This window comes from Colletotrichum destructivum, chromosome 4 (genome assembly GCF_034447905.1).
Source record: "Colletotrichum destructivum chromosome 4, complete sequence".
Lineage (NCBI taxonomy): Eukaryota > Fungi > Ascomycota > Sordariomycetes > Glomerellales > Glomerellaceae > Colletotrichum > Colletotrichum destructivum.
The window spans coordinates 3218304-3238649 of record NC_085899.1 but is presented as its reverse complement, the minus strand read 5'-3'; the positions used below and the strand labels follow the sequence as shown (position 1 = coordinate 3238649).

At 56.2% G+C, this 20346-nt stretch overlaps 9 protein-coding genes across 9 annotated transcripts; 7 read left to right on the top strand and 2 right to left on the bottom strand.

Annotated features, from left to right (window-relative positions):
* Positions 1 to 1953: 1953 nt before the first annotated feature.
* Positions 1954 to 3200, top strand: CDEST_06904 (uncharacterized protein; the record flags this gene model as incomplete). Its single annotated transcript, XM_062923063.1, has 3 exons — positions 1954 to 2023; positions 2515 to 2549; positions 2748 to 3200. 3 exons carry the CDS (start codon positions 1954 to 1956, stop codon positions 3198 to 3200), a joined length of 558 nt encoding a protein of 185 aa, XP_062779114.1.
* CDEST_06903 (uncharacterized protein) lies at positions 2009 to 3906 on the top strand. Its single transcript, XM_062923062.1, has one exon. The coding sequence runs from the start codon at positions 3515 to 3517 to the stop codon at positions 3890 to 3892; it is 378 nt and encodes a 125-aa protein (XP_062779113.1). The 5' UTR covers positions 2009 to 3514; the 3' UTR covers positions 3893 to 3906.
* A 562-nt stretch (positions 3907 to 4468) lies between these two features.
* CDEST_06902 (uncharacterized protein) lies at positions 4469 to 6071 on the top strand. Its single transcript, XM_062923061.1, has one exon. It carries the CDS (start codon positions 5071 to 5073, stop codon positions 6004 to 6006), a length of 936 nt encoding a protein of 311 aa, XP_062779112.1. The 5' UTR covers positions 4469 to 5070; the 3' UTR covers positions 6007 to 6071.
* A 2-nt stretch (positions 6072 to 6073) lies between these two features.
* On the top strand, positions 6074 to 7488 carry CDEST_06901 (uncharacterized protein). The gene has a single exon (XM_062923060.1). The coding sequence runs from the start codon at positions 6623 to 6625 to the stop codon at positions 7484 to 7486; it is 864 nt and encodes a 287-aa protein (XP_062779111.1). The 5' UTR covers positions 6074 to 6622; the 3' UTR covers positions 7487 to 7488.
* A 1-nt stretch (position 7489) lies between these two features.
* CDEST_06900 (Putative nonsense-mediated mRNA decay protein) lies at positions 7490 to 10739 on the bottom strand. The gene is made up of 2 exons (XM_062923059.1): positions 10187 to 10739; positions 7490 to 10129 (listed from the first exon to the last, which is right to left on the bottom strand). The coding sequence occupies exons 1-2, from the start codon at positions 10438 to 10440 to the stop codon at positions 8410 to 8412; spliced, it is 1974 nt and encodes a 657-aa protein (XP_062779110.1). The 5' UTR covers positions 10441 to 10739; the 3' UTR covers positions 7490 to 8409.
* Positions 10740 to 10967: 228 nt separating this feature from the next.
* CDEST_06899 (Putative serine/Threonine protein phosphatase PP2A) lies at positions 10968 to 14256 on the top strand (the record flags this gene model as incomplete). The annotated part of the gene is made up of 4 exons (XM_062923058.1): positions 10968 to 12369; positions 12426 to 12843; positions 12895 to 13324; positions 13382 to 14256. The coding sequence occupies 4 exons, from the start codon at positions 10968 to 10970 to the stop codon at positions 13571 to 13573; spliced, it is 2442 nt and encodes an 813-aa protein (XP_062779109.1). The 3' UTR covers positions 13574 to 14256.
* Positions 14257 to 14298: 42 nt separating this feature from the next.
* CDEST_06898 (Putative CXXC motif containing zinc binding protein) lies at positions 14299 to 15141 on the bottom strand. The gene is made up of 3 exons (XM_062923057.1): positions 15032 to 15141; positions 14861 to 14975; positions 14299 to 14799 (listed from the first exon to the last, which is right to left on the bottom strand). The coding sequence occupies exons 1-3, from the start codon at positions 15064 to 15066 to the stop codon at positions 14467 to 14469; spliced, it is 483 nt and encodes a 160-aa protein (XP_062779108.1). The 5' UTR covers positions 15067 to 15141; the 3' UTR covers positions 14299 to 14466.
* A 175-nt stretch (positions 15142 to 15316) lies between these two features.
* Positions 15317 to 17631, top strand: CDEST_06897 (Putative tetratricopeptide-like helical domain superfamily). Its single transcript, XM_062923056.1, has one exon. The coding sequence runs from the start codon at positions 15450 to 15452 to the stop codon at positions 17469 to 17471; it is 2022 nt and encodes a 673-aa protein (XP_062779107.1). The 5' UTR covers positions 15317 to 15449; the 3' UTR covers positions 17472 to 17631.
* A 128-nt stretch (positions 17632 to 17759) lies between these two features.
* Positions 17760 to 18122, top strand: CDEST_06896 (uncharacterized protein; the record flags this gene model as incomplete). Its single annotated transcript, XM_062923055.1, has 1 exon — positions 17760 to 18122. One exon carries the CDS (start codon positions 17760 to 17762, stop codon positions 18120 to 18122), a length of 363 nt encoding a protein of 120 aa, XP_062779106.1.
* Positions 18123 to 20346: the final 2224 nt, after the last annotated feature.

The following is a 20346-nucleotide window of genomic DNA, read 5'->3' as shown; positions in this document are numbered from 1 at the left end:
CCCTTCCCCCCTTCAATGTACTCTCCACTTACTGGCAGACCGATGATCCCAGATTGACAAATTGCCAAATATGATAAGACGAGCGCTGGCGCGTCTATTATGTTCTCTTCGAGAGAGACTTCCCTAGCAAATATTCGAGCACCCCTGACACCACAGCCAAGCCCCGCCGTGATGGTGTGCAGCATAAGGCTGCATGCGGGCAGCTCCTTGGCCCAGAACCAGAGGCAACCCTCGCAGGCGCGCTAGTGCGCGAGCGCGCGAACGCGCAATACTTTTCCCCCTCCCTCATGTTCATGCTATCGTTTGCGCGAACTCACGTCGGCGCAATACCGGTATCTAAGGAAGGATTTGGGTTTTTTTTTTTTTAAAAAAAAGGGGGGGGGGGGGGGGGGGGGGGGGGGGGGAGAAAACCAGCAGGGGCGGGAGATGCAGCTCGTCAGGTGACGATTTCACAATCCTCCCCTCGGGACCCTCAATGCGAACCTGCAGCGTCGAAAGAGGTATCTCAGTCTCACACCTCGACCAGAGTGCTGACACCGAGGTGAGCGACCCTCTCCTGCCCTCTTCAACCCCTGGCGAAGGATCAAGGCACCGGACAAACAGATGCAGACTCAGCCGCACCTCAGAACCGGATTTCGAGAGGTTGTTATGCATGTCGAAAGGAGGAGGTAGACTATTATTGAAAGTGCGTGAGACGAGCATCCAAAACGGTCCGCGGCTGAGGACTGCGGCATCTCGACGTCTTGTCTTCACCGATATGGCTCGCGATCTAGGCCCCCCTCCCCCTTTACCTACCTACCGTTATTGGGTGCATTACACTGTTGCCGCGCGGCGACGTGGTCTGGGTCAGGCTTGGTTGCCTCTCGGGATGGCGATGTCGTGGCTCGATTGGGGTTGGCTTTGTAACGAACCCTTTTCCCGTCACCTGTCTCCTAGTTTTAGTTCTATTATTATTCTACATTCTTATGTGGTTTGGAACAATGAATAGGAATGCAACAAACGCTGTTGCAGACCATCCAACAGTTTTCCCACTGGGGGCGGCGGTGTCTGTGGTACGTACCCACCATCCTCGTGCTTCTGTACCTAAGGTACCTAGGTAGAGGCGGACAAGCACTGTCAGGGTGGTCCGTCAGAGGGCCGTTCTTTCTTTCCCCTTCTAACAAATCAACTTACACCTTTTCTCGCCCCTCTGTTTGCATTGCACCCCACTGCGCCCACGCGAGTGCCAGGTGCAAAGTTGCGGTAAACCAGGCTCGCAAAAGAGGCTAAACACCCAAGGACTGGGTGTGGGATTTCCATCCTAGGCCTGAGGGTTTTCAGGGACCGCCGCTACAATCAAGATGGATCAAGTCCAGACTGGAAGTGATATCACTGGTGAGGAAGTTCCTGGGTGATGGACAAGATGGGTGGGCGAATGCCGAGCCGGCGGAAGTGGAGCTGCGCCCGGGCCCTAGCTCTTCGGACTTGCTGGCACATGCTGTCCCACGGGTATCTAGTGTACACTTTCCGTAGCGGGAGGAGGGTTTCCCTCTTCTTCATTGATGCTTCTGGCAGCTTCTAGAGGCGACTGTGGTGCAAATTAATGGCGGAAGGGACGTCCGCGCGCTATAGGGCGTGCGCCGACGGACGCGGAGGATCCTTCGCGGGCTTGGACCGGAGATGGTCGGCCGCTGGCTTGGGGCCGGGGGTGTCTGCGTCAACTCAGGGCTGCAGTCTGAGGGCACGCTTGCTCGCCGGCGACATAGATAGCCAGGGCCGACCCACTTTCGATACCTGGGAGACGATGACTGGCCAAGGTTTGTCTTCCATCCAGACGCGGTTCGCGGATCTATAGGTGTAGTAGCCATCGTGAGACGAACCATGGCTGGCACCTGCCTTCTTGGATGTGCGGACGGGGTATGGGTGGTGGGTTTTTTTTCTTGCCAAAGTCCAAAGTGTATAAATTACGCCATAATGCCCATGCCCATGCAGCTTTCATCCTTCCTTCCCCTGGTCAGCGGCGGCAACGCCAAGGGTGCGGAGTGTACGCGAGAGAGGTTTAGTCACGATGCGCTCCGAATGGCCTTGCGGGTTTCGAGCTGAGGAATGCAAGTACTCTGTCTCGATTCTGCAAGCATGGGAAATGGACCCTGCCAGCCCTAAAGAATTGGAGACTATGATGAATGCCTGAGTCTCCAGCGGAAAGGGAACAACTGCGTTGTGTAATCCATTTTTTCGTTGCTTTTTATGTTTTTTTTCTTTCTTTTCTCCTTTTCTTTTTCTTTCTTTCTCGTGCTCGGATTACGGATATATGCCGGCCGCCTCCAGTGAGTTAGGTGCGCGTGGTGTCTGGCCCTCGCAGATGTGGACGGAGGGAGTGTTGAATGAGGCCCTGGACTCATGCAGACCTTTTTTTTTTTCTCCTTCCTTACTTCAAAGTACCTGGGTAGCGAGATAGTCCGAGGCAGATGGCAAGGCGCTCAGTGGTTATCGTCCGAACCTGAGTTGGAGTAGACGGGAAGTCGGACTTGACAGGCCTGTCAAGACTCACCTTGCAGGGAGACTGCCTGGTGCGTTGGCCTGTGGGGCGGAGTCTTTTAGTCTGTGCCCACACCTATTCCTAAGGTAAGTAGGTACCGTACATTGGGGAGGTACCGAGGTACCTAGGTATCTATGTAGGTATGTATGTAGTTTAGTCCGCAGCAGCTCTCAATCCGCAATGACATCCAATCCACCGTCACCATCATCACCATCACCACCACTCGTAGCCTGATCGCCATGGCAATGCGGCTCGCGACGCTCCTCCCATCCGAGTCGGAAAAGTGACCGATCCAAGTGCGGTTCCTTCATTGGCGGTGTCGGGGGAACGCAATACAAGGGGCGCGATCACGCCTACCAACGGCCAGAAAACGACGTCCCCGGACCCTGCATTGAGAGAGAGCATGAATCGGGATCTGGACCACGACGCCCTTGGTCTCCAGCGCCCATCACCATCACCATCGTCGTCGTCACGAACAAAGCGCGTTCTGTCGCGGGGTCCAGACACGTACTGGGGAGTGACTCACGACGAGGGGCCAAGACCTCCGCCGTCGAAGAGGGGGTGGGTGGGTGGTCTCGTCCTGCGGCGGCCTCTGCTAGGCTGCAAGACCATCTCGGCCGGCATCGTCGCAGGCCATTGGCTCCGGACCGCAGAACCACCCATGCGACGCATTTTGCGATGATCCCTGAGATCGTGGGCAGGTGCAACTTGCAAGAACAGGTTTGAGGCAACGCATCGAGTGAGGCAGAGAGGAAGGGGCTGCAGGAAAGGACCGCACAGCGCCAAGCAGAACCCCGTCGAGTCTCGTCGGACTCTCCAAATACCGTCTCTCGAGTCTCGATCAGATCGCGACTCGCGATTCGTCCTCTGCAGACATCCTCTGCAGACAGCCTCTGGAGGAGCGAGCAGACAGCCACGCACGCAATTGAGCGCTTCGCCCCTCCTGCTCCTCTTCGTCTTCCCCCCTCCTCCGTTTGCGAATACGCATAGTGGCAGATGCAAAAGCGCGCGCAGTGTCAATCTACTTGTGAGCCAGAGTTGGGCGAACCAGTCTCTCGGGTACTCAAACCACTTCGGCGAACCATTTTCTCAGACACACACACGCGACAGTACACGCAGCACACCAATCGAATTAAGGCGTCCAGGCTGAAAATTCGGATTAAGGCAACCGGACAGGAAACGAGTTTGTTTCTGCCTTGTTGGCTTCGCTGGCCCTGCACCGCCTCGGCGACTCGGAGCACTGCGCCAATGGGGACATGGCCTGCCACCGAGAAATCCAAATCGAGTGAAGCAGTGCCTCCTCTCCCTTCTGTACGTATGGCTGGATGGCTGGATGCGGCAAGATTCGGATCAGTCAGCAGATATGGGAGTTGATTCCTGGCAATGGCCTTTTTCCACTTTCCCTTCTGGCATTCTGCCTTCCCCCCTTTGCGTACGGAGTCCTCCCGTCCCGCTTCCACCCTTGTCCACGGCATCAAGGAGCAGCAGGAGCAGCACCCTATCCCCTCCATCCCGTCATCCCATGGGCCATCATGGAGCCATGGGACTTCCATCCACTCCACCCATCCCATCCCTGGTCAAGGACGAACCCCCGATTCCGCCGCCCGTCCTGCCTAACGAACCGCATGCAAGTTCATGTGAATAATGTTTCCTGCCTGGACTTAGTACCTACAGTACGGAGTACATACTCACGAAGACGAGCGATGACTCTATCCACCATCCACTGCTCAACTGCGCCAAGAGGCAGCCGGCTTCAACAGCCCAGCCCTACATGGCCACTACCGATGCGATACTTCTGGAATGTTGTTAATTTCCTTGGGACTCGGAGCGTGTTCCAGGTACCCTTTTCGTTGTCGTCCGGTGCTCCCCTGTGCTGCATCCGCTCTCCCTTCGCATCGCTACATTGCAGAGCAAAGTTGCGCCGGAGGCAGCAATCCACTATCCACACCACCACTTCTCACTCATTCGCCCACTCACTCGCCCACTCACTCACACACACACGCACACACACACTCACACATGCGCGCACACACACACACACACATTTTCTCTCCCTCCGACTGCGACTTGCTTGCTATCTCACACACCTCCGCGAAGGCTGCAATGGGCTGTGTCTGAATAAATAAAATGTCCCGATGCGTCGCGTCTTCTTCGTTCTCTCCCGTTCCATCCAACTCACATCTGCTCTCTTCTTTCATCACACTCGCCGCTGTCCTATCCCTTCTCCCAAGCCAAAAAAAGAACTCTGTCCCCATCTTGGGCAGCATTCACCCCCTTATATACCCGACTTGACTCATCTTGACAAGGCCACGACTTGTATTAACCCGCGCGCGCGCCTACCACACCACACCACACCACCCACATCGAATTTTGAAAATTAAATTTCATCTTTACAAAGACCGAACAGGACACTGCGCATACAATACGATAGACACCTTCATTTTTGTGCCTGTACAAGGCGAAAAGGCATCTGCGCCTCGAACTGCTTCACCGAATCGACTTACACTTTGATCGGCAACCCTCGCGCGCCCAGGCGCCAACAGCCAGCTATCATGTCTTCGGCCAACAGAAAGGAGCAGCGCGTCTCCTTCCAGACCATCCCAGCCTCCAAGAGCCACCGTCACCAGACGAGCGACTCGAGCGTGGGATCCGACTTCAGCTCGAGCCCCACGCCCCAGGAGTACTTCGACCTCGAGAGGAACCACATCAAGCTGAAGGAGGAATTCCTGGCAACGAGGAACAAGCTCAAAGAAGCCGAAGCCCAGCTCCAGGAGGCTAATGCCCGGTTAAGCGCCATGGAGAATACCGTCGAGGTCTTGGAGAACGACAACAAGGCCCTGGATCGCGAGAAGCGCAACCTGCGCACAGAGGTCGAGGCCCTTCGCGATGACATCCGCAAGTCTCGCTCAAGCCCACCCCGGGAATCGACTAAGATGATGTCGGGTGCCCTCCCACCCCACCCGTCTTCTCCCAAGGAGCACAAAGAGCACAAGGAGCACAAGAGCTCGCGCCGCAGCGAATCCAAGCACCACCGCAGCGAGTCTAAGCACCGCCGCAGCGAGAGCAAACCTCGGAAGAATACCGAAGAGAAGGAGCTCGAGAAGCGCGTCAAGCAGGACAAGGAGCGTCTCCGGGGCCGTTTCGACCACAAGGACGACAAGAGCGTCGCCTCCAGCACCAGTTCGGGCCGCAGCAAACAGAGCGGCGGCTACATGGAGCCCTTGGGTCCTGCTGCCTCCCGACCCGTTCCCGCCGTGGAGCAGGCGGGCCGTCCCCGTCACTCACACCACAACTCCATCAGGCCAGCCGTCTACACGACAACCACCATTGCCGAGCCCGCTTACGGCGCCTTGCCACACAGCTCAGCATACCAGGACTACGACGCCGATTACTATCCTGATGCTACTTCACAATACGTTCAAGAGGACGGCGGTTATCACTTTCACCCTCTGCCGGTCGACCCACCACGCGGGAGATCGCACCGGTAAAAAGCCGACAAGCAAGAAAGGGAGAAAAAAGAAACCAAAAAAAGACCTGTGTGACGCATCACCACAGGTAGCTGGGCTTTTTTTTTTCTTCTTCGTTGCTGTGGAAAATACGTTTACAGCTCTCTGCATTCAGCCACAGAGAAACTCTTCATTACAGGCACGCATCCGCTAAGCGGTGCGGGGCATGAGAAGGCCTTACCTACCCCCGCAGCGTCCGGGGGCGGGCATTCTGACCGATTTGAGTGACAGGATGAGACGCAACTGGTTGACGCCATCCAATTGACTCATCCTCGTTACGAAGGCCCGGCAAACTTGTCCGTTCACCGGGCCGATGTGTTTATTTCAAGAGACGCATGCCGCATTTTTTTGGTAGTTCTTTTTTCCTGTTTCCTGTTTCCTGTTCCCTGTATCAAATCCTGTACCAGCCGGCTTCCTGTTCTTCGAACGATACGATACCCGATACCCAATACCTCTTGTCACGTTTTTTCAACGATATACCTTATTTAGCCCTTGGCCTTTTGTTTGTTATTATATTTATCTAGCTCCGTCAACGACGTTGGTAGACCTGCATTTCAAATGAACAAAAGTTTTGAATAAAACAAAGGAGAAAACGAAAATGAAGCTCTATCCCTCCATCAGCCCCGACCTCGCAGACTGGGCTGCCCGCCAACCCGTCTTCTTCACGGCCTCGGCACCCACCCACCTTCCTCATATCAACGTCTCGCCCAAGGGCCTCTCCGCCCACTTCGCCGTCCTCTCGCCGAACCTGGTCGCCTACATCGACCGGACTGGCTCCGGCTGCGAGACCATTGCCCACAGCTATGAGAATGGGCGCCTGACGCTCATGTTCATGTCCTTTGGCCCGTCGCCTCGCATTCTCCGCCTCTTCTGCAAGAGCCGGATCATCGAGTGGGACCATCCGGATTTCGACTCGTGGATGAAGCGCATCGTCCCGCAGGGCGAGACGGGCAGGATCTCGTACGACGGTGCGAGGGCCGTTGTCGTTGGTGATGTCTGGGAGGTGCAGACGAGCTGTGGGTACGGCGTCCCGATGATCCGCAAGGAGCTTTACGCGTCGCCCGCCTCTGAAGACGGCAGCGATGCCGCCGTCGCCGCCGCCGCCGCCACCCAGGTCAAGGAACGAGACGACAAACAGGGCGAGCTCTCCGTCTTTGAAGAGCGTCCCACCCTCGACTTTTACTGGAAGAAGCGCGTCGACAACAACACGGTCAACAAGTACCAGGCCGAGACCAACCGGGCCTCCATCGACGGTCTTCCCGGGCTTAGGGCCGCGCGCAGGGACGCCGGCGAGACGCTCTGGGTGGCCGACGTCAAGGCGGCCCTCGGCCGCGCGGTGCGCGAGACGAACGGGGTGCTCCTGGGCGTGTTTCTCACGGTTTTCGTTTACTACGCTGCGGTCTGGGGCGCGGCATGGTGGGCGCGCGCGACGGCGCCCCGGAGCCCGATTTGGCCAAATTGATTTTTGTTTGTATGCTTGGTGCGGACCAGCTCAGCTAGCTCGGAGAGGCGGGAACAGCAACGATATGTCCGAGTTCATTTTGTTTCTTCTTTGAACAGATGATCGTTTTTATTTGTTTTGATGTTTGCCCTGTCTTTGTCTCCGGACCCCCCCACCCCCATCGGGAGTTATCGAGAGTGCAAAAGCTGTAAGGGATGAGGGAGTGTGGGTGTTTCTTGTGAGCTGGTAATAGAAAAAATGGAGGAATTGCTACTTTCTCGATCTAAATTTCTGTTTTCCTCCGGCATCAACCAGAAGTGATATTTTGACAAACGCTCTTGACCTATGCTCCCCCCTTGTGACCGGTGATACGTGCATGTCCGTGGCTGGCACCTCCGGATCGATGACTCAACATGGCAACACTTGCTTTGATTCCCCTTTTGGGCATTCATCTGCTAAATCATCCAGTCGTGGCTCGCCATTCCCATCCGGACTGCCCCTGCGCCTAACCCCCCCTTCCGCCATCTGAGGCACCACCATTACCACTCCCCTCTGCGCAGGATGCATCCGCCGCTACCGCTGCAATGTACTCACTAACTTAGTTTCCTAGCTGATCTTCCGCATTGGGTCTGTTCGACAGGCAAGGTGGGAAATGGACAGGTGGGAGAGGCTTGCAAACAGCTCAGGGAACCAGGATAAGCGATGCCTTCCAAACCCTCCCTGGCCATCGCATCTTTGTGGCGGGCCTCCGTTGGGTTTCCCTTGGGCAGAAATGCGAGCGCGCACAGCTCTCTGCGAACCCCCTCCCCCTGCTCTGCCGCTCCACCCCTGCCATGCGCCGCCGCGGGAATATGCACACGTGGAATACCCCCATTGTACGTGCAGAGCGGCCGTCGATTATGCATAGGACAGAAAAGAAAAGATGGAATTCCTCTGGCTTGAAATCATCCTGTACCTGCAGCTGAGGCATCCTTGTTGCCGCTGTTGCTGCCCGACGCGTTCGCCGCGGCCTTGCCGCCACCGCGACCGCGTCTGGTGCGCTTGTGGTGCTCCGGCTTCTCGGGCTTCTCCGACGGCGTCGCGTTCTTGGCGGAACCGGACGCCGACGGCGCGGCTGAGTTGGACCTCGTCGCAGCGGCGCTAGACTCGGCGTTAGCACCGCCAGACTCCGCCTTCGTGTTCGAGTTGGGCGCCGCGGCCTTCTTCTCCTTGCGCTCGAGAACCTGAACGGTGCCCTGGGCAACCTGCACAGGACTCGCGGCGACCGCCCTGACAAGGCTTGCGTGGTCGGAGAAATCGACGTAGGCGAAACCCTTGCGCTTGTCGATCTCGACAAACGTGACAGTGCCAAAGACCTCCATCGCCTGTTTCAGGAGCGCCTCAGTAACGCCCTGCGAGGGGTTCGCGTGCTTGACAAAGCCTCGTGTCACACCGGGGGTAACGGCGGCGGAGCTCTTCTTGGAGTTGCCTCCCTTGCCCGAGGACTTTGGGGCCGCCGGGGGGTTGGATTTGGCGTTCGTTGACGGCGCGGCGGTCTGTGATGCCGAACCGGATACATCTTTGTCAGCCTTGTCGGCCTTTTCGGCCTTTGTAGCCTTCTCCTTGTTCCTCTCCTCATCCTTCTTCTTGAGCAATACAACAGGAGCCTTGGCGGGTGGTGCTGGTGCGTTGGAGCTGGCCTCGGTCGACTTGCCCTTGGACTCGCTGGCTCCCGCGTTCTTGCCGCCACCGCCTCTGCGAGAACGACCTGATTTGGCCGCGGTGGGCGTTGTGCTCCGCTCCGATGCCTGAGAAGCCGCCGAAGATGGTTGAGCTGGTGCGGCTACAGGTGTCGGAGCAGGTGCTGCGGGTTCAGCGGCGGGTTGCGCTGGTTCTTTGGTCGTAGCTGTCGCCGCCGTCGTCGTCGTCTTCGCTTCCGCCTCAGCCTTGGCAGCGTCGAGTCGTGCCCTCCTATGAGCACTTCCAGGACTGATGCCAAGATCTCTTTGCAGGATGCGAGCGGCCGCCGCGATGCCAGCTCGCCGGCTCTTGGGCGCGTCCTGAGATGATGAAGACGCCTGGGCGATCTGGCTAGCGGCAACTTCAGCAGCCTTGACAGCTTCGGCGTTGGCCTTCTTGGTGAGAATCTTGACCGTCTCTTTGGGCTTGTCGGCCGACTTCTCGCCTTTGGTGTCCTTCTTGCCCTTCTTCGAATCGTCCGCCGTCGATGCCGGCGCCTTGCCTTTCGTATTCGATTCCTGCCGAGCCTGCTTGGCGCTCTTAGCGGCAGCCGCTTCCTTTTGCTTGTTCGCCTTCTTCTCCTTGATGTATTCGATCAGAGGCGTCGTCGTGACTTTGGCCTCGGGCTTCGACTCCTCCGCATCCTTGCTCTCGTTGCCCTCGTTTTCCTTGTCCATCTCGGGATTCGTCAAGGATAGAAGGAAAGACATAAACTCAGGGTCTTGGTCGATCGTTCCCTGTCTAGGGTCGGTGCGTTTCTTACCGCCCGGGACCTTGTTGTAAATCGCAAACTCGAGAACCGGAGGGCCAACCAGAGACGGGCTGTTGGAGGTCATCTTGGCGTCCTCCCACGATTTGGCTTGAATTAACGTTGACAGAGTGTTGAGACTCTCGCGCTTGAGGACGTGGAGATAGACTCGCCCCGGCCTTGAGGGTTTCGCAGGGCTATGCGCACCAAAGCGTCAGTCCGAAGTTCTCCACGCCGGGAAAGTGAACACGTACTCCTGTGAGATCTTTCCCTGAGCGAAGTTGTGCCAACTGACAAGACCATTTCCGGCCTTCCACTCGTCGCCGAGATTGTTCCATAGTTCTTGTTCCGTCATGCCAGGCGGGAGTCTTCGAATTATTACTTTGTCGCCTTCGACAGGAGTCCGGCTCTTGTTGGGCTTTGGCGCATCTGCAGCAGGTTGCTGGCCAGAGACTGGAAGGACCCCATTCGTCTTACGCGATGTCCCCTGGGCGCCGGAAGTTGCCATCGCCGGACGGAAGATCGAGTAAGGGCAGAATAGAATTGTTTTGAGATTCCTTTGGCTCCCTTGACAATGAGGGAGATGTGCTGCCTTATCTGGTTATTGTTTCCTGTCTAGAGGTGTGAGAGCAAGGAATGTGCACAACATGGGATCCTATGTGAGAAACGCTAAGCAGGTAAGAAAAAGTGCTATGTCCAGGACAACAAGGGTGGCTTCTGAGTTCTGAGATGTTGAGGCTGATGTGATGGCAGGGTAGCGACGCGGGGCTTTTGGGGTTCACATCGACACTGGACCTGAAAGAATGGTGCACAAACGGCTGCTCTCTAGTAGGGCCTTATCAGATAAACAGTAGTCTAGCCTATCTTGGATAGGTAGGTGGTGAAGCTGCCTCTGGGTGGGGGTGGGGGCTTTTGTTCTTCTTTGCACCCTGGAGAAACCTCGGAAAAACTTCACCACTCACAATCCCTCCTTTCGGCTAAACAATAGTCCGAAGCCACCTTTAGCCGAAGTTCACCCACCACCAGAGGCTCAAGATGGATCAGGAAGTCGAGTCCTCCGAGGACAAAGACAGCGTCTCTGTCGACGTCTACCCGGAAACTTTTCCGGATTTCAATCAGGCGAAAATACCGTCAACCTCTGCGTTAAGCGAAGGAAGCCCGAAGTCCGAGGTCGCGACGAAATCAGGTTACCAGCCGCCCAGTGAGGAAGAAATCCAAGCGGCGATACGACGCGCCAATCAGTACCAGAACCATCCCGTCACAAACGGACCTCGTCGCAGACCCGGAGCAAGCGGTGGCCGACAGAGGAGCGCCGAGGTATCATTCCAGCTCCCTTCTGCGCATCCCAACCACCAGCCCCAAGCACAACGGCCGGCTCCTTTCGCAACCGCGCTGCCGACCAGCTCCCCTGCCACCGTCGCGCCGAGTCCTCATTCCGGCCGAGGTCGAGGCATCTCAGTTCCAGGCAGGTCGGGTTACATCCCCACTCTCCCCCCTTTAAGCACTGAACGTCCCCACGCTCTCAACGTCGGCCAAACGCGACCTATCGTCGTTGGAGGCTACGACAATCCTCTTGAAGAGCATCGCCAGAGAGTCTTGCGACGTAAAACCGCGGACAGATTAACACTCGAGGCTTTCCTGGAAGAGTCTCGTCGTCGGGCGATTCAGCAGCGCCCAAGCCCCCGACCGTTGCCCGAGCCGCCCACTGCTAGCAGTAGCAGCACCCGCACAGCAGCTGTCGCACACGACCGTGCTTTTCAAGCCCCTCCCCCCACTCAGCAGCACGACACTGCTCCACCGCACCCTTCGCCTCTACAGTCGAACCCGGTCGCTTTCAACCGCCAGGAGCCCTTTCCAGCGATCTCACGTCGCCGTTCCCGGTCTGCATCGCTGACAAGTCCCTCCAACCCCCCTCCATTCGTCTTTCCGGGACCGACTGGCAATCGATCCATCCCCGAACCCATCATAGAGGAGCCGTGCGCAGAAGCCGACGAGCTCGACCCCGCTGAGGAACCCGAGGTTCGCACCGCACAAACCGTCCGGCTTGTTCGACCATCCGACGACCCCGCCAAATACTCATCCGACGTTTCTCTCCGTGGTGGGAGCTTGGACTACGAGGATTTTGCCGACGAGCTCGACGGCTTCGACCCGGATTACTACGAGTCCGACGATCTTGAGTACGATCTGGACCAGCCGACCGACGAGTTCAACCCAGACGTCTCTTACGAGTTCGATCCCTACGAAGTTGAGGCAAATTCCAAAGTCCGCACTCAGATTCTCAACAAGATGGCGAGCCACATTCCCCGGCCCGGCCCGGCCAACCTCTCGCCAAACGCAGGTTTGGATGAGTGGCTGGAGGAAGCCAAGCAGTGCCATTACTTGCCTGAGCGCGCCATGAAAGAGCTTTGCGAGCTCGTCAAGGAGGTTCTTATGGAGGGTAAGGCACCTGACTCTAGTGATTTAGCTTCACATGCACTGACCAGCGAACCCCAGAATCGAACATCCAGCCGGTGAGCACCCCGGTTACGATTTGCGGCGATATCCACGGCCAGTTCTACGACCTCCTCGAGCTGTTCCGCGTCGCGGGTGGAATGCCCGGCGAAACCAGAGTGGAGGCGCCCAAGACTGCGACCACTGTCATCAGCCCCGAAGACATCGAGCCTCCTACCGAGATCACGAACCCCAAGCTCAAGAGAAAGGTCAAGAATGCCGGAAGCCCTCCTGCCGATGAGGACGATGAGGACGATGCTGTCGCCGCCGACACCAGCGCTACTTCCCGAGCCGATTCTGCCGTCGAGGTTTCCGCCACCTCTCAGTCTGCCGAGACCCGCTTCGTTTTCTTGGGTGACTTCGTCGACCGCGGCTACTTCAGCCTCGAGACATTCACTCTTCTCATGTGCTTAAAGGCCAAGTAAGCACGGGTGAAGCCAGCTGCTGCATTTTCGATACTAATGCCTCCCAGGTACCCCGACCGAATTGTTCTTGTCCGCGGCAACCACGAGTCTCGTCAGATCACCCAGGTCTATGGATTCTACGAGGAGTGCCAGCAAAAGTACGGAAACGCGTCCGTTTGGAAGGCTTGCTGCCACGTCTTTGACTTTCTGGTCCTCGCCGCCATTGTCGACGGCGAGCTTCTTTGCGTTCACGGCGGCTTGAGCCCCGAGATTCGTACCATTGACCAGATTCGGGTTGTTGCCCGCGCCCAGGAGATTCCCCACGAGGGTGCTTTCTGCGACCTCGTTTGGTCTGACCCGGAGGACGTCGAGACCTGGGCTATCAGCCCCCGCGGCGCCGGTTGGCTCTTTGGCGACAAGGTTGCAACCGAGTTCAACCATGTTAACGGCCTCAAGCTGATTGCCAGAGCCCATCAGCTCGTCAACGAGGGCTACAAGGTTCGTGATGCACACCTTCAATCTTCTCCCTCTATTTTGTCGCTAACGTCGGTTTAGTATCACTTCCCTCAAAACTCGGTCGTCACCGTTTGGTCTGCTCCCAACTACTGCTACCGTTGCGGCAACGTCGCATCTATCATGACAGTCGACAAGGACATGAACCCGAAGTTCAGCATCTTCTCCGCTGTTCCTGACGACCAGCGTCATGTCCCCGCCAACCGTCGGGGACCTGGTGACTACTTCCTCTGAAGAGTCTTTTTACTTTTCCGAATTCTGGGGACATGAATGTGAATCAGTAGTACACTGAAGCACTGGAATTCGCGTCCAGAGGCTCCTTGTCTTGCGTGATACCATACACATTTCCATCGACCGCTGAAACGAAGCGGCCAAGCTCTGGATAGAGACGGCACGCCTCACGTTTGTCTGAGTATACAGAACCGACATGATAACAACCACAGATCCTGAAAAGGAGCGAAGCAGCATGTTGTGCAGCTCAGCATGACGCATGATGACGAGAGATGGTTTTACTTTTTGCTGCAGACCGAAAACTTTTGCTCTAAACGGTCTGCGGTTTTCACGCAGCATTATGGACTTGATACGAGTCCACGAGAGGGCTCGATTGAATCATATTCGCGATTTCTGGGCATGAGCACTGAGGATTCCACTGACTGCCACTTGCCCTCCGGCTCGGTTCAGTCAATTTTGAAAGGAGTCACTCGCTCGTTTGCTCGGAACGATCACGGAGGGTTTGGAGACGGGAGTCCCAACTTTAGCTCTCTCTCTCTCTCATTGAGATAGAGTGGAAGAGAAAGGATGGGTTGGATGGCTCTGGGACGTATGTGACGATTTGATGCATGGAATAGAGGGCGGGGAAGACCTTCTTGTAGAATTAGGTTACTTTAGAGTGGTTCAATACCCATACATGCTGACACGAGAGCCCATTTCCATGGATGTTATAGTCACTTGTGAATTCCAACGTTGATGTGTGAACGTGGCATGCCATCATCACGACACAAAGTACAAAGAAACGCCAAGGAACAGGCCGGTATTTTGATCAACAACACGCCACACTGCATCGCCACCTCACACCAAACTCCATCCGATACTGACTCCTGGGATCCCAATAATACCTAAGTGGCTAATCAAGCCCGCTTGATCTCCCATTTCAGATCCTTGATGCTCACTTCCTCTCCGGCCTTCTCGTCATAATCGTACCACTCGCCTTCGGTGAGGTCGATGGCGGAGAACTTGCTGCCTGAATCGAGGCCCTCGGCGAGCCATTCGCCTTCGGGGATGAACTCGGTGAACTCGAGACCACGGCAGTCAAACTCGAGAAGCTTCTGCTGCTTCGCGGGCTCGCCTTGCGCGTAGGATGCAGGAGCGGCCTTGATGGTAGCGGAGGACTCGCGCTTGCAGTTCTTGCACTTCCAGACGAAGTTGGCCTCGCCTCTGCTGCCGCTCATGTCGTTGTTGTCCTGGGCGCCGGGCGTCAATACACGTTCAGTGGTGATGAGGTCCGGGGCAATCTCGGCTTACAAAGCGGCTGACACCGACGGGTTTGTCGTGGACTTCGCGGCATGACGTGCACTGCACCTTGAACGTGTACCAGAAGGGGTTGCCTTCGCTGTCATCGGGGCGGAGGTTCGTAACCCTGAGGTTGCGAGATGAGTGGCATATCTCTAAAGACCATGGATTGGGGGGGCTTACCCGTTGAGCTCGGCTGTCAGTGCAAGGGCGAACATTTTCGTAGGTATTTGGTATGATTATTTTGTCTTCCTCTGTCTACCTAGTCACTGTAGCCGACGTGCCTTTCAAAGCTCATATCAAAGTCATCGTGGGGTACCCTTGGAGGGGCAGTTGCGTCACTTTCCTAAGTGGATATGCTGCATAGATGCATTATTTCTTGGGGATACATAATTGTCTAATTGCATTCTGCATACTACACTGAGTCCACGCCCTTGCAATTTGACAACTCGGTCCAGCGCGTACGTGCGCTTTCGGCTCCATCGTACCATAATTCCCAGGTGATAAAACCTGGACGTCCTAACAGCCCAACGACATCGATCCCGCCCAGCCCACCAATTCGACTCACTGGGGCTGCCAACGCAGCCGGAATGCCGTCGGGATGCAGGCACTTTGGTCCAGAGCGGGCCAGGCGCACCATTGCGGCTGCAAAGCCTGCTTCAATGCCGCCGGAGGTATGATGCGACAGTCGGCGACACGAGCGACGCGGCGGAAACCGACATTCAGCGAGGTGTTCACGGCGTGCTATACCTCCATCATGGGAACGGCGGCGGTCCTGGACGCCCAGAAGAAAGACGAAAGGCGGAAGGAGCTCGACCGACAGCTCGAGGAGGCGAGGGCAGAGTTCAGGATGCTCGTGGAAAATGCACCATCCCACCTTCCTCGCGAACGGGTGCCGGATGCATGCATTGCGCCGTCCCACCTCCTTCTCGAACGGGCACCTGCTGGAAGCATTACCAACCGATATAAAGGCGCATTGCGGAGGTATAAGAAACAGCCAGAGGAGATTGCTGAGTTCTTCGACTCTTTGGGGCCTACGCCTAAATGGCCCCGGGTCTCGCCAAGGTCTAGGCAGGTGAAAGATATATGGCATCAATACCGACTCGAACCCCAAATGAATCGGTCATACACTGTTGTGGATACCGACTATAAGTTGCTCGCCCGTTTCATCAGATCGGAGGAGATAATGACCCGGATTCAGCACCGCATTCCAACAACATCACAGCAACTGGAGGTCGCGGAGAGAAAAATGCGGCAGTTGGTAACCAGTTTACTCCGTGCAGGCGAAGCTAGAAAAACACACGACGAGGCAAGGTCCGAAAAGTGCGACTCGAAAGCCTTACGACGAGTGATGGACGACTTGTGTAAGAGCGAGCACCCGCACTACGACGTGGACCTGGATCCCAATACTGTCAGCAGATGCAGTGCCGATTTAAACAGGTCCTTGAGAGACATCTTTGAGGAGGCGCAGCCTTCAGATATCCAGCCGACGATTTTGAAGGTGTGCTACAACCTTCTCGTCGCGTCACAGCCACCTACTATTCACACATACAACACTCTGATAAACGGCTTCAGTTCCGCCGGCCTTCATTTCCTAGCCTCGCGTGTGGTCAAGGCTTTTCTGAGATCCACGGTTGAGCCGACGCAGAGCACACTCGTTTGTCTCCTGAATCACTTCAAGGAGGCAAATGACAGGGAAGGGTTCTACAAAATCATCGAGCGCATGACTGGCAAAGACCGCCGGGGTATCAACATTCGGAGAAAGTTTGTTGAACAAGTGCACGCGACCGACTCGCTGCATAAATGGGCAATGACGAAAGATATCGCCGTCAATCGAGACTACGTGATTGAGAGGGCTTGGTTCGACGTTCGAGTTTTGACTGCCATCATCGAAGGCATGCTGAGGTTTGGCTACCTGAGGTATGCCGCGGACACAATGGCGCTGGGTTTCAATCTTGGATTTGTGTTCAGCATGCAGGCGATAAGGACAGTCCTCAATGCTTGCGTTCTTGAGCTGGATCCCAAGCCCGCGATAGTCATTCTGAAAGCATTCGCGTCCAGGCCCAGTCTTATCGAGGCAAGGTTCTCGAAAGAATCCCATCGGGCGTATATCGCACGACGGGTTCAGAGCTTGCTGTATATTTGCGGCATGTTCGGAATAACGCCGGCCACTGTGGTCCCAAGCGTAGAGGCTGTTCCTGCTTCAATGTTACTGTCCGAAAGGCACAAAAGGGGCTTAAATATCGCCCGCATTACTCGGGCAGTTGACGAGTCGGAGATCAAGTTGGAATTTTTCAGATCTTCACTGGCCGTCATACTAAGATTTTTGGCCGATTGTCAGTCGGGCGACAAATCACCAACACCGTCTGGCTCGCATTTGCGGCCCCGGAGACGTTTGACCAAGGCCGCGATTGCGGCGGCGCCCAACCTTGGCAACATCGAAGTAGCCAAAGGGCTCGAAACGAGTGAAGAGGTGCGAGAGACGGTAACTATCTCCAACAACGACAAGACGACGGATAGCCGGGACAAAGCCGACGACGCCTGGGCTGGCTTTAAAGATCATTTCGAGCCAGCGAGAAGTAAACCGGCTCATGGAAATTTGGAAGCTGCGGCAGGTTTTTGAGTGTAGTGTTCTGAGTGGTGAGGACATTGTACATATGTAGTATACCTGTTGCCATCTAGGAGGCTAGGGACGAGGGCCTCTATGCCGCACAAACTATGCGCACATGCTCTCAAAATGATCCATGCATGCCCCTAGCACACGAAGGCCAGCCGCGTCAGAAGGCCTGTATTATACATTATAAACTATAGAATATATGCGTTGCGTATGCGACGCATCGAGGCCTCTTCGAAATCGAGGCTTCGTTACGCAGTTTGATCTTGACAGCTTTTAACCCGCCCGCCTCAGTGAATGCTCCGTGTTTGTCACATGGCCGTTCCCTTTCTGGGCCAACTCACCAAGCTTTGGGGCGGGATGTGTCTTCCCGCAGGAGGTGACGCCGTGACGAACAGCGTCAAGCGGCAGGTCCTGCAGACTGACGTTGCCCGCGCGCGGCAGAGCCTCGTCGAGAACGCAGACGGCGCCGCGACGGGCCGACTGGCGGAGGCGCTACAGGGCCGGATCAAGAGGATAGTCAAGGGCGTCAAGGGCGTCAAGAAGACGAGGCGGCAAATGTGTCCGGCGATGCTTAACCCAGTGACGGCGTCACCTCAGCCGACGCAGACGCACACAATCGATTCGCGGGGAGGGAGCACTGCTATCCGGCGTGGTTGACAGCCGCCGCAGAGGCCCAAGGCCTAGGCTGTGGTCTGCATCTGCAGGGTCGCATCCATACCAGCTGACGAGACTGCATGTCTGGTTGGGTAATTGTGCGACATCAAGAGGGACCGCCTTGGCTGCATGTCTTGGGCAGGGTAAAATGGATGGAGGGGGGAGTAGAGGATTGAGGAAGAGGAAAGGAAGCAAAGGTGTGGGTGACGGACTGCCCAGAACCCATGGTTTGGGGGCGATCTTTTCCCTTGGCTCAAACGGACGCCGTCGATGAGAGAGAGGCGGCGAGTGCCAAGGCATACGATCCAACCATTATAGTTGCAGTGTTGTGGGAGAAGTTCAGAAGGAATCCGGGCGGTCCCAAAGCGTTTCCGGCAACAGCAGGGATATCATGTTTGCTTGGGTTGCGCGCGCGCGCCTGTAGCTTGGGTGTGATATCATTGCGTTTGTGACGACGTCTGTGGGGTTGAGAGAGGAGGGGGGGATGCCTTGGAGGGCGCGGGCCGTATGTGTATGGTGTGCGACTTGAGTTGACAGCTGAGGAAAAGCAACCCTCGAGTGGAAAAACCTACGCGGTCGTGGTTTGGACGGGCGCGTGTTGCGATTCGAACGGGGAATTGGATCAGTCTTTGGGGTTGCGTATCAACCGGGAGCTTAATCAGGGGCGGGCAGCTCCCGAATGGCTGCGCAGGTATCCGCATATACACACACAAGTAGTTGAGCAAGTAAAAGTCATGCTGTAGCAAAAGGTTGATTTGTACTTTGCACAACATGCACTCTGTACATACAACGTTAATAGGAGATACCCCAGTTTGAAGAGTTCAGGAACTGCAAAGGCTAAACTGTGATGTATGATGAGTGAGGTCTCCATTTGGCCACAGCGGCAACGGCTTGACAAGATGCTGACTCTTGTCCCCCCCCCCCCCCCCCCCCCCATACCCCTACGTAAGTTCACAATCAACGGCTGGTTGTAGTGTACCACTGCCGTGGGTCGCCGTTGGACCCTGATATCGTCACTCGTGTTCCATCCAGGTTTTCACGGCCCACCGCGTCGACCGGCCATCCTTTCATCGCCAGCGTCATTGGCAAGTCAGTTTGGTCAGCCAGAAAAAGAGCCTCTCCGTAGATGCCGAAGCATTCCCCCAAGCGCCCCCCCATTTTTGCGTAGTACATCGTATGTGTCTTCGTCAAGGGAACCGGGATGCCGAGGTTTTCGGCCTGGTCAGCTGACAGGACCCTTAAGACTCTAAAACTTGGAACATGCATCACGGAACCAGATCTTAAGTGGGGGTTTAGACAGTACACCTAAGTATAGGTCATTCCTGGTGTAGGGCATTTGCTGAAATCGGACTTACGAAACGCGGAGAACATGGAAGGAGGTGGGTTTTTTTTTCTCGACTTCTTCATTTAATCACAGTCAATAGTCAATAGTCAAAGTGAACAATAGCAAAAGGGCCTCGACTGTCCGGGGGGCTTCCAGGGTCCTTCCCGCCCCTGGGTGGTCATGAGGACGACGTGACTGACAAGCGGCGAGGCGGTCTGGAATTTTTGCATACCCATCTGACCCGGCGTGTTGGAGTAAGTGAGTCTGTGAGATATGTCCGGGACTCGGCCCCAGCTTTGCAAGTGAAGGACAAGGGCGCCTCGTCGGCGGTAGGTGGTCAGTAGATACGGCAACCGCGAGGCGATTGTGGAATCCGCGTGCGGCCAGGCGGATTGGCACCAGGACGGACGGATCCACGTGTTATTCGCGGCGATGGCAATGGCGATGGCAGTCGATGGTAATTATGAACCGAACTTTGCTCGTGAAAGGGAACCACAGCGCGCAGAAAAGTAGATACGCAGGCAGGTATAGTTGGTAGGTAGCAAAGAAAGAAAAGGACAGACGGGATGGATAGCTAGCAATCCGTGCTACATCAACGGCGGGGTGACCATGGACAGGCCGGCCAGCTGAAGCCGCGGTGGGGCAGCCATCCCATGACACTGCGAATCACGAGTCGCCAGCGCCCCACGGGCGGCCAACGGAGGCTTCTGAGTGGCTAGATTCATCGACCGGATACCGCCACACCTCGAGCACCCCTCGAGCATCCAAACTGGCGAGGGAAGTCACTCCTCCTCTGCGAGCGCTGAGCGGCCCCACCGTCACGTTCAGAAGGGACTGGCGCTGGCGCTGGCACTGGCGTTCAACTTTCAGGGTGGTGGGTGGGTGCGTCCTGTCTCAGGTACC